The sequence below is a fragment of the Apodemus sylvaticus genome, chromosome 4, assembly GCF_947179515.1.
Source record: "Apodemus sylvaticus chromosome 4, mApoSyl1.1, whole genome shotgun sequence".
Classification (NCBI taxonomy): Eukaryota; Metazoa; Chordata; class Mammalia; order Rodentia; family Muridae; genus Apodemus; species Apodemus sylvaticus.
This window is the reverse complement of record NC_067475.1, coordinates 49767361-49780147: the sequence shown is the minus strand read 5'-3', so window position 1 is coordinate 49780147 and position 12787 is coordinate 49767361. Positions and strand designations below refer to the sequence as shown.

Genomic DNA, 12787 nt, shown 5'->3' with positions numbered 1-12787 from the left:
AGATTGTCAATGAAATTCATTGAAAATAAATTTTCATATTTAAAAAGAGCTGGGCAGTGGGGGTGCATGCCTTTAATCCCAGCACTGGGGAGGCAGAGGCAGGCAGATTTCTGAGTCTGAAGCCAGCCTGGTCTACAGAGTGAGTTTCAGGACAGTCAAGACTACAGAGTAATCATGTGTGGAAAAACCAAGAAGAGGAAGAAGAAGAAGAAGAAGAAGAAGAAGAAGAAGAAGAAGAAGAAGAAGAAGAAGAAGAAGAAGAAGAAGAAGAAGAAGAAGAAGAAGAAGAAGAAAAGAGAAAGAATTTATACTAATAGTAAAGCAAAATATTTGCCAGGACACTATTTATTAAGAGATCTGAGAATCTATTAGGAAAACATTTAGACTTTCTGCTAATGCTTAGGATATTTAGGATGTTGTTATCAAATGACTCTGTGAATTTTAAGATTTCTGCCTATGAAGGTTTATAGTTTATGGTTTTTAATACCAAGAAATAAAATTCAACAATTAAGGGACATGTGAGACAGCAACATAGAATAGCAGATAAAAGTAAATTCCAGGGAAGCTTGATGAATTCAGTTTGATCAGCAGAGCTCACGGGGAAAAGCAGAGAGTTTATGCCATGGCACAGAATTCTTCAAACACCCTACATACATTCCAGTGCTCAGATAGACATCGCACACATGCACACATGCACACATGATAATAAAGAAACAAAACATTAAAACTATAGTATGGAGCATATGAAAATGAAACAGACTCAATTGATGTGTTCTCTACATGTCTTTAATGTGATTCTTACAATTTTGAGTCAGCATGGATTGCAATGAATGGGTCTTCAGCAGAGTTACTAATGGAAAACTGAGCTTTGCCATCACTGCCAACATTGACTCTAAGTCCAGTGCAATTGCCATTCTCTTTGTCTCCAGAAATGACATCACAGTATGTGCCAGCAGGAAGACCAGTCTGTAAAGTTGCTGACAAAGCCCTGGAGGGAAAAAGTGAGTATTTAATTGGAATTCAACCCAGTCAAATGCATGAAGATCCATTATGTATTCTCCACAGAATAAGTACCCCAACCTTGTGCTATAGAACAATAAGAACTTAGAGCTCAGTAAGAGAAGCAAAACAGACAAATAAACAAACAAACAAAAAAACAAACAAAAGTGTCAGGGAGAGCAAGTGAATTCTATTTACCAAAAGTGTTGCTTTAAATGCATGTTAGTTTTATGGCCTGTAGTGACCAGAAAGAGAAATACAGAGAACCCAGTGATGCTTAGAACTAAATCCCTCCTGTGAAAACCATAGTTTCCAGTCTGTCTTCTGCTGAACTTAAACACTGATGATTCCTTTAAATATTAATAGCATTAAATATTCAAAACTTCTTCAGTTACATGATGCCACAAATATGTTTTTTCTCTAGAATTAAACATAATGTAGCATTTCTATGGACACGCCACACCAAATCTTTTCGAGTTACCACTTGTTGTATAGGAGATACAAGCTAATTTTGTATGAAGCGTTATTTCTTCTCGTAAAGTGTTTCCAATACATATGTATATGTCTTTACTCTGAAACACTGTATTTCCTTATAACGTGGTATTCTTACATATTCTCTCGAGATAAAACTCTCCTGTGCGTTCTTTTTTGAGGCTACATGCTTAGACTTACACGCAACACCAAAGATTTTCGCGTTACAATGTGTTGATTAGAAAAAACAAGATATTGTGAAGGGGGTCATTTCCCTAATTTCTTTCTCAGCCTGAACTTATATGGACACATATAAGTTTATAGTAGAAAAGTGTCTGCATCAAGTAATTCTAGTTCGCCTAAACAACCAACCATGTGCTCTTTCAAAACAGTTACATATGTCAATCATTTTGTTGTAGTAAATCAAGTAGGCATTATGGAAAAGTATCCTCAACCTGATAAAAAGTTGATTTTAAATTGAGATGGTTAACTGGCTCCCAAAGAAATTCTCTAAGCTAGAATTCTGTTTTGCTTGTTTTGTTTTGTTTTGTTTTGTTTTGTTTGTGAAACAGGTTCTCTATGCATAGCTATTGCTATACTGAAACTCAATATAAGGTGAAGATGGACTCAAATGCCCAGCAATATGGGTGCTTCTCCCTTTTCAGTACTTAGATAGAAGGCTTTGAGCATCACTTCTCCTATCCCACCTAGATTTGAAGGAACCATAAAGGAAGACTCAAAATTACTACAGGTTAATAGACAATATTGAAGGTTTTAAAAGCAGAATAAGCAACCACTTGAAGAAACTCATAAACCAGAGACAAGTACACATGTGCCTTAAAAATATTTAAAGCACATAGATAGGGAATTGAAGATTCCCTGGAAAATGTATAAATATAGATGTAATAACCAAACTTGCTGGGAAAAGCACTCCAGTACTAATATGTTACATTGTATTATAATGTTAAGATGTATGCTTACTATTTATATGCTTTGTGAAATATTTCACATGATTGGTTAAATATGAATGTAAGCTATGTCATTATAGGCTGTAGTTAAAGATCAAAAAAACAAAATTTTATTAACACAAGGAAAATAGGAAAACATATATCATCCTTATTACGTACACTGAACACTTATTTTCTCTTAAATTCCTTGTTTAATAGATTTTTTACATATGAAAAATATAAATGAACAAGGAAAGAAAAGAAGTGTCTTGGAGTTTAATGTTATAAAATCCTTCTTTACTCACTATGCACTTACCAGTCATCATTGTTAAAGACAATGAATCCTCTGTTTCCTCTGCCAAAAGCTACTTGATTGCTGCCATTATCCCACCAGTTTGCAAAAGGCTGACCATTGACGACATTCCTGAAGGCAACCATGTTCCTACAAGCACAGGATCATGAGAAATGATGGTACCCTTTAACTCAACAGTTTCAAATAAAAGGTTGAACAACTTTCTCATTAGAAAAGATCTAAAGACATCCCACCTGATTTGACGCCATCTATGTTCACAGACCCAGTCATTGCCACAAGTGGTATCTGGATTAATGGTCACTTCTTTTATTACTCCATTGTTATTAGGTGGTCCAATCCAGTCATTCTGATCCTTAATTATTAAAAGAATCACATCATTTGAATGCCTATAGCTCCCTGACCCTGGCCACTACAGAAAACCAAAACCAAGCCCACTAGGCTAATACTGTTTCTGCAGTAGATAATTATTATCTAAGTTCTTCATTGTTTTCACTGAATTCTTAACTTCTGTGAAAATTGAGGTTTTCTGGAACTATATTTTTTTCTTTTTTCTTTTAATTTTTTTATTTTATTTGATATATTTTTTATTTACATTTCAAATGATTTCCCCTTTTCTGGTCCCCACTCCCCAAAAGTCACATAAGCCCCCTTCCCTCCTCCTGTTCTCCCACCCACCCCTTCCCACTTCCCTGTTCTGGTTTTGCCTTATACTGCTACACTAATCCACACATCAAATGAGGTACAAGAAGAACAGAGGAGTGGCCCCTGGTTCTGGAAAGACTCAGTTTCTGGAACTATATTAAAACAGACTCCAGTTCCTATCTGAAATATTTCCATCTCTATACACTTCATGAATGTGCCTCAGTATATATATAAAAGAGACACAAGAGTTCTTGGCTACTATAAAAATTAAAATCATCTATGAGAATTCTTTTAATATAAAAATTTCTAAGTTAATGTTAGTTGATTTCTTACCAACAGTTTATAAAATGTACTAAAGTGTTCTGACATTATTAAGTTTACCAAAGTATAAGTGAGCATATTATGATGGCAAAATATTTGAATATACCTCTAAAAGAAGATCATTCTACTCAAGAAAGCACTTCAAAAAGAGAATAAATTTCAACATACAACAATGGGGTTATATTCAATGGAAATAAAAAGTAATTGGCAAAATAATACAATAGTAAAATTAATATGTATGTATATTTGATGTTTCTCTATAAGGCTAGTATTTTCCACTGAGATATGATATTTCCCATAGCTTATAAGACACCTGGTAGTCTCATTGTTTAGTTAAATTTTGAAGTTATTTAACTGTATGCAACTAATAAACAAACATGTATTGGATATAATTCAAGGCACCTATGGATTTTTTCATCAAATTACTATTCTGTGACTCTCATAAGCTCCTGTTTACTGTAATTTCCATAATCACCCTCAAATAAGATGCTTTCTAATTCCACAGGAAAAATAAAGTATTTTATAGGATGACATTTATTGTATGTACCAAGGAATAAAATAATTTGACATTCCTTTCAGTGTTAACAGGTATAATTCAATGTTAAATCTATGAGTCAGGGATTTATAGGGCATAACTGTTTTCACTCTGTATTTTGTTAGTATTTCAACTATTTCATTTTCATTGTCAGGGAATTCTTCATTGCGCTCAATTTAAAACACTGCAGTGTGTGAACACTTATATGACAATTCCATATGCTATAATTTCACATGAACTTAAAACAGAACCACTTTCTTTTCTAGATTAAAATATGCTTCAAACAACTCCAAGACTTACTTGTCCATTCTGGAAATTTCTTGTCCAACGGTAACTTGACATTACTCTGGTGAATCCATAAGGATGAGCCAACATAAATCCAACAGCCATTTTATACATTCTGAAATATTCAATATAATATTAAAGCAGAAGTATATAGTGCATTACTGTCATTAAAAGTTACACAGCAAGAAAAAAATGATCTCCTACCTAGCATCCCAGAATGTCAGGATGGATGATCCCCCAGCACCATGTCCTCGCTGATTGTCATGATTGTCCACAAACACAAGGGCTCTGTCATTAGGCACGAATCCCCAACCTTCTCCCCAGTTCCTGCATTTGAAAAACAGCATATGATTCTTTCACAATGCTTAGCATAACATTGCATATAGCATCCTCGATTATTTAAATAAATGATAATTTCATAAGAAGACTTTCATAAGAGATGCATATATACATATATATATACATATATATATATAATTTTCTATGATAACATACATGAGAATTTTATCCACATTTAGCTCTTAGTATATATACATTTCTTCCGAAAATTTTCTCTTTAGCTCTTTTTTACTGTATTGTGGTATTATGGACTTGAAAATTAACACATCCATTTTATATAATATAGAATGAATGAATTTGTAACTGTGCTTTTAAATTATACACTTTTGAAATTTTCAAATAATTCTTTAATTTAGCGTAAGGAAATTCCATACTGTGACCACATTATGTCGATCATTTCTGAGTGTAACTATTCTTGGGATACTAATCTATCTAGAGTAGGCCATGAGCAAATACTCTTATTCTATTGGGCTTATCAGAAACAAACAAAAATCACTAAGTGATACTTTGGATTACCACTGCTATGAGGTAATTGATGTACCAAATGAAAAACGCAATTAATTAAGGGTTAGTGCAATAAGCCTAACTAATAATCAGCAAATTAATAGTTATATAAGTTTGGACATTTGAAGATATATTTTATTAATACCAAATGACTACAGATGTATGATAGAATAGGTGATGAAATGGTCTATATTTACTTTAAATAGGCCATCTTCTCGCCATCCCACTTGCGGATAACTGTGCCAAGTTTTGCACCATACTTGAATTCTGTCACGCGGCCATTTCCAAAGTACTCGCTTGCTGTAATTGCCTCACCACCCAGGTCAATGACCTGTGAGAGACATTGGGACAAGGGTCATTTTAAGTGTATTTTTAAATCATATTACTGAAAGATAATATGTAGAATTATTTAAAATAGTTCTGTTGTTTGAAATGTTACTAATGGCTTTCTGTATACCTACATTCTGATTTTATTCATAAACCATTATCATGAAGGAAGCCATTTGAAGGAAACCATATTATAATGCCAATTACAAAAGGCTCATTTTTATCCTCCAGTATGACTGCTAGAAAGGAACATTCGCTGGTTCACAATAAGGTAACTCTTGCTATTTTGTCTGCATTAGAAGCTCTTATAAACTTATGAACTCTTCTAAAGAAATGAGAAATACAAATGTGTCATCCTCAGTACACTTCCAGTGACATTACTGCTGAAGAAAAGGCTTCAACCATTTACCTTAAATACCAACAACACTAATAACATAAGACAAAACTCAAAATCAGAAAAATTGTCTTGAGACAATAAGCATTATGATATCTCTGTCTTGGAAATGTTATCTTTGAATATAAAAGATTGATTAATGAAGTTAGCACTGCCATGAAACACTATTGCTGATGCTAAGAAAGGCTTGCTGACAGGAGACTGGCAAAGCTATCCTCTAAGAGGCTCTGCCAGCACCTGACTCATACAGATGCAGACATTCACAGCCTCCAGTGCTCCCAGCACCTAAACCATCAAGGAAAGAGTATGCATGGATGGTTCGATGGCTCCAGCTACATGTGTAGCAGAGGACTGCCTTATTTGGCATCAGTGGGAGGGTAGATCTTTGGTTCTGTAAAGGCTTGATGTTCCAGTATAGGGGGATGGTAGAGGGGTGATGCTGGAGTGGGTGGGCAGGCAGGGGAGCACCCTCTTAAAGGCAAAGGAGAGGGAGGTGGGATGGGAGGTTTTTGGAGGGAAGACTGGGAAGGGGGACAACATTAGAAATGTAAGTAAATAAAATAACCAATTTTAAAAAAGAATTAAATGTAGTATTTCTGATTAACAACATTTATATTTTTAAGGACAGAATGATAAGTCTACATATGACTAAGTTATTAACCAATGTAATTAATTATATGCTTAGAGAAATCTAATATCTGATTTACATAATATATATCATTTACAAAATGAGATTTAAAGAAAATCCCTTGAGGCTTTGAATTGTATGTAAAGAACTATGCAAAACAGAGGAAAGCTGGATACAGGAAGTCTTCCTGAGGGAAGAACACAATTGGTTGTCTAGTATCAATAAGTCAACCTTTAAAACGTACATGTGCAGAACAATATCTGAACTGAATTGATTACATATGAAGCAGTATGAACTGTATCAGTGTTACATTTCTGAGTACACATACACACACACACACATATATACACATATATATTTGTACATACATACACATATACATTTAATAACATTAAGTAAAAAAACAGAGGCCATGAACTTGAAGGAAAGTATGAAGGCTAAATACACAGATGTATTTGGAGGTAGAAAAGAGAGGGAAGAAATATTGTAATTAAACTGTAATATCAAATTTTTTTAAAAAAAACTATATATTGTTCTACCTCTTGGAAAATGAAAGGTCTGCTTCCTTGGGAGAACCATTGTGTATTTAGATTATGTAGTTTGTCCAAAACTGCCTTTATGTCTCCAGGCCACATGTGCTTAGCAGCATCAAGTCTGAACCCTGCTACACCAATGTCAATGAGACGGTTCATGTAGTCAGCCACCATGGTACGGACATAATCTTTATCAAGTGCAAGATCCAGAAGGCCAGACAGACGGCAATTTCTGACCTGTTGGGGAAAAAAGGGATTGATTTATAAAAAGCCATTTCTGCCTGAGAATTCATTTCCTCATTCAGTCCTTTACACATTTATCAATAGCAAAATTTTACATGAATTTTAATTGGGTCATGGAATGTGTTGATGTTCTAATGTGGACCAAACTCTAAAATCCTCTGTTGTAAATATCAAGAATATCAGAAATTAAAATTAGTCTATTCTCATTCCTAATCCTCCTTTCTCTCTCTCTCTCTCTCTCTCTCTCTCTCTCTCTCTCTCTCTCTCTCTTGTTCTCTCTACACCTCCTTTTCCATTTCTCTTTTACTCTTTCCTCATTTCTCTTTATTTTACATAGGTCAAAAAATCAAAGAAATTGCTCATATTTAGTACACTACTACAAAATTGAGACTGTAACTCAGTTGTTGAAGATTGATTCTATATATGATTTGTATTTCTAATATTTTTCATTTATCATATTTATAAAACTGATTAAAACAGCTTTTAATTTTTTCAGACAAATTTTCGAGAGAGCACTCCTGCCTTTATCATTGACTTTTGTATATCCTTACAAAATAATATAAAAAATACAGGACATTTTTTCTTTTCTATTTTTTTAGCAAGCTGTATTAGTAACATTTTTCCATGTCCAATGGCATTTCATAAATTTCTGTGCATATATAGAAATAAGTATTATTATTTCCACCACTGTTTCTCCCATTACCTGATTAGCATCATTGTAGTTATAAATTTCTCCATCGCATTTATTATCATTAAAATCCCAAGCAGAGTATGGAACTCCTGAGAATTCCCTGTTATTAGGATTGAAATAACTTCCACAGGTACTGCTTGTTCCTGCAGCATTGCCTACACCACACATGTGATTAATGACAGCATCCACATAAATACGGACCTAACAAAGAAAAATGAATACTTCAGTAGGACTCAAGAATCTGAAGTTACATTACAATCTCACAGCAAAACTCCAAAACATTTCATCTGTTGCTTTGTAGATTCACTTTAGAAAAGTGAGTCAAGTGTTAAAGGAAACTATGGTAAAATAAGATCAACTATAGTCACATTGTCTGAAAAAGAATATGGGACTTTTAAGCAAACAGAAACAGACACTGCCAGAAAGATAAAATTTTGTTCAGCTTTTGAAGAAATAGGATATGTTATAAATTTGAGAGATGAATATGTTTGACATTTTATAGGGTTACAAGGAGGAAATACTTTACTTAATCTATATACTACATGGTCTTTAGCCATGTTTTATTTTTAATAGTTATTAATTTTAAAAGTCAACATTTTACTTCATGAGTACTATTCTTTCAACCTCAAATGGTATGTATTCAAGGATTTCAACAACCAGAAGCCCCAGAGCTCCCAAGGACTAAACCACCAACCAAAGACTACACATGGAGGGACCCATGGCTCCAGCTGCATATGTAACGCAAAATAGCCTTTCTGGGCATCAAGGGAGGAGAGGCCCTTTGTCCTGTGGAGGATTGATGTCCTAATGTAGGGGAATTCATGGGCAGGGACACAGGAGTGGGTAAGTGAATGGGAGAGCACTCTCATAGAAGCAGGGGGAGGGAGGATGGGATAGGGGGTTGCCAGGAAGGAGGAAACTGGGAAAGGAGATAGCTTTTGAAATGTAAATAAAGAAAATATCCAATAGAAAAAAGTTGATAGTTGGGCCTTGGTGGCACACTTCTTTAATCCCAGCACTTGAGAGACAGAGGCAGGCGGATTTCTGAGTTCAAGGCCAACCTGGTCTACAGAGTGAGATCCAGGACAGCCAGGGCTACACAGAGAAACCCTCTCTCAGAAAAAATAACAAAAAACAAAAAACAAAAAAACAAAACAAAAAATAAAACAGAAAGAAAAAAGAAAAAGAAAAAAGTTGACAATTTGACAATAAGAATTAACAGTAAAGTAGAAAGTAAAATTTTAGAAATTTAAAACTTGCTTAAACAAAAAGAAAGACACAAAAGAGAAATACTTTCATGTATGATAATTTTAAAGTAAACGTGTCTTCACTTACACCAACATTGTTGCACCTCGTCACCATGTCTCTGAATTCATCTTCATTTCCAGACCTTGTGCAAATTTTGTAGCTGATTGGTTGGTATCTTTCCCACCAAGGCCTTGATGGGTTGTAAATTATAATATTTTCATTGGGTGGAGACACCTACAAATAAAATAGTTATCATTAGTACCAGATTATGGCTTATGTTACAGACATAAATATTGTAGAAAGCTATCAATAATCTGATGTTACTTCTCAGCCTATAAGCATTCACTTCTGTTGATTAACTATCACCAGATATGGAAGGACATTGCAGAGGTCCCTTGATATTCTACAGTGAGTATAAAGGTGCAATGACTACCAAACTTTTTCATTTCTCAGCAAAGTTATGTGTGAAATGAAGTTGTGCTCTAAAGTCACTAGTCCTGATTAGAATATTATGTGAGCACAGTAAGTTCTGCATTTAATTTGTGAAGTAATCTTACCTGCACTCCCCCAAATCCCTTAGGAGCTAAGTATCGCTCACATTCCTTGGCAATATCAACCCAGCGCCACTCGAACAGGTGGACAATAGAGGTCCTCCCATTTGTAGTTTGCGGGTCATATTGAGCCCAGCAGAACCCAATGAGGGAAAGCAGCAGGACGAACTTCATTTTGCTTTGAAGTTGTCAGGGTTCTTTCTAGAGCCTATTTATATTTCTGCAAAAAGGATGTTTTCCAAAGTAAATGTTCATGAGCAAATATTAAAATACAGTCTATCATCGAATGAGATTAGCAGCAGTGATGTGCACAGCTGAAGATTCTTTAGAAACTCCCATGGAGAATAAGCTTAATTCTTTTAATTATCAATTATTAATTGACTGATGTTAGATCTTACTTTTTATGACCTCCACCAGCCAGTACAAGGAGAATTACAACTGAAATCAAATATATCTAGGACTTTTCATTTTTAAATCTCTGTACTGCACCATTCCAAATAACAACGGGATAATCAATTCATTTCTTTTTGTTTCTCCCACTTAAGTTTTTTTTTTTATTATTTCAGTATTTTCACGGAATTTTAAGATGCTGCAAAGTATTGTGGCATGCACCTACTATTTTATTAAAAAGAGTGAAAAAAATTAAAACATTGTGCAAGTTGCCAATTTATAAAAAGTACTCTAAATAAATAGAATTGTTTAAGGGGATAGCATTAAATTTAAATGCCTCTAGAATTGTGATATATGCATTTCCTTTTCACCAATCCTTAGACTGAAAGCTTAGTGCTCAAAGCAGTAGAGTTCATTGTATATTAATTTTTTCTCCTTAGTATTGTATCTTTTATTTGTGATATAATACTTCATAAAAAGTAAAAATTCATTGCCTTTCAAATCTATGGAAAGTCCTATGAAAGAAAATTATAGTATAGATAAAGAAGCAACATCCTCCTTTCTTTCAGTAAGTGATGACTTAGTGTTCTATTTTACCAAGGACTGACTATTAGGGATATAATGACAAAAAAAAAAAAAAATCCACAGTTGAAGTTAATGGAAAGAAACTTTCTCATGAATATAATTGAAGTATTAACAGGGTTAATAATACAATTTACAGGAATATAAAAATAAGTGAAATTTACAAATGATAGATAGTGAGTTGAGTTCTCCATAGGTGTCTTTCCAACTCATTGTTTAGTGAATACTACACTAAGGAATTGACCTTGCCACTGATTTGAATGATGAAAGGCAAAAGATGCTTTGAAGATCAGAAAAACCAAACCATGGCATAGTAAAGCCTATAGATGAACCAACCTTAGAATATTGGAGAGACATTAATAACAAAAAAATGTCAACAGAAATAGTGCATCTATAAAAAAAAAAGGAATATGAAATCAGGTGAGGTCATTGTGTAAGGCCAAGTTTCAGAACAGAAATCTGCCAAGAATCTATGAGGAATAGACTATAATACAATTACAATTATGTGTTATGTGATCAAAAATAGCTGGGATAAAGAAATACTAGGAGATACAGTTGTGAATTTTTAGCATAGCAATGATAAATGAGGAACTGTATAGAAAATATGTAGTCTTAATTTGTCAGTTGTCTGAACATAACAGACACCACCTTTAGCATTTGCTATGCACAGGCCAATGGACACTGACTGTCTTATCAAGCTTTCAGTGCCTGATCTTGACAGTTTACTGGGTACAAAAATGAAGTTCTAAAAGGTTCGCAATGGTCTTAACCAATTTTGATCTTTGTACACCACAATTAAGACCTGCTAGCCATGATGTATCTGTGTTTTTCTCTATGGCAAGCAATGTGACCTTGACATTGTAAACTTTAAAATGAGATGATTTTCTAGGTCACTGGCTATAATCTACTACCAATATAATTTGCTAAATGGAGATGTTAATGTCTTATAAATACACATATTTATACTCATAGACTGGAGAAATTCTCATTTTAGAGAAGCCTCATAAAGAAGTAGGTGACAATCAAGTCATCAAAATGCTAAGAATAAGGGAATAAGTGTTCATCCCTGAGTAGGATATCTATACATCTCACGCCAATGTCCTTTGGGACATAGTAGAAGAGCAATAATGATAATATGACAGCTAGCAGATGAGGAGAAGCAATATATAATGCTGCCTTCTATATGCCTTTGTAAACATAAAGAAACATCAGCTGAGACTCACATAGAAGCAGGTAAGGACACTAGAAATTAAAAGCTTGACTACTCGGAAATAATGGAGACAAGTATGAAAAGCAGGAAATTGAAGGGGAAGTATGGTACCCCTGGGGTATCAAATTTCTACAGGATTTAGCACATCCTTTCCAACTGAAAAAAGACAAGGCAGTCTTCAGCTACCTCTGTAGTCAGGGTCATGGACCAGTCCATGTATGTTCTTTGGCTGGTGTCTTAGCCTCTGGGAGCTCTGGTTAACTGATACTGTTGTTTTTCCCATAGTATTGTAATCCCCTTTAGCTCCTTCTAGCCTTCCCTTAATTCTTCCATAGGGATCCCAGACCTCAGCCCAAAGGTTGGCTGTAGTATGTGCATCTGTATGTGCATCATCAGCTACTGGTAGAGTCTCTCAGAGGACAGCCATGCTAGGATCCTGTCTCCAAGCACAACATGGTGTCAATAATAGTGTCAGGGTTTGGTGCTTGCTCATGGGATGGATCACAAGTTTGACCAGTCTCTGGGTAGCCTTTGAAAAAGCGGTCTTTTAAATAACTCACTATAATAGTCCATACCTTATGTACCAATAAAGGCAATGAGATTCTAGGCTATAAAGAGCCTATTGGCTGAATGA

At 34.5% G+C, this 12787-nt stretch overlaps 1 protein-coding gene across 1 annotated transcript; it reads right to left on the bottom strand.

Moving 5' to 3' along the window:
* Positions 1–768: 768 nt before the first annotated feature.
* On the bottom strand, positions 769–10170 carry LOC127682778 (pancreatic alpha-amylase-like). The gene is made up of 10 exons (XM_052179405.1): positions 9978–10170; positions 9508–9654; positions 8185–8373; positions 7245–7475; positions 5554–5687; positions 4718–4840; positions 4529–4628; positions 2964–3082; positions 2734–2859; positions 769–988 (listed from the first exon to the last, which is right to left on the bottom strand). Exons 1-10 carry the CDS (start codon positions 10143–10145, stop codon positions 799–801), a joined length of 1527 nt encoding a protein of 508 aa, XP_052035365.1. The 5' UTR covers positions 10146–10170; the 3' UTR covers positions 769–798.
* Between the last annotated feature and the right edge of the window lie 2617 nt (positions 10171–12787).

Coding starts and splice junctions, on each gene's coding strand:
- LOC127682778 (XM_052179405.1), bottom strand. CDS start 10,145: ATGAAGTTCGTCCTGCTGCTTTCCCTCATTGGGTTCTGCTGGGCTCAA. Junction 4,841..5,553: donor GAGAAGATGGCCTATTTAAA/GTAAATATAGAC, acceptor TTTCAAATGCAG/GAACTGGGGAGAAGGTTGGG. Junction 2,860..2,963: donor CATAGATGGCGTCAAATCAG/GTGGGATGTCTT, acceptor CTGTGCTTGTAG/GAACATGGTTGCCTTCAGGA.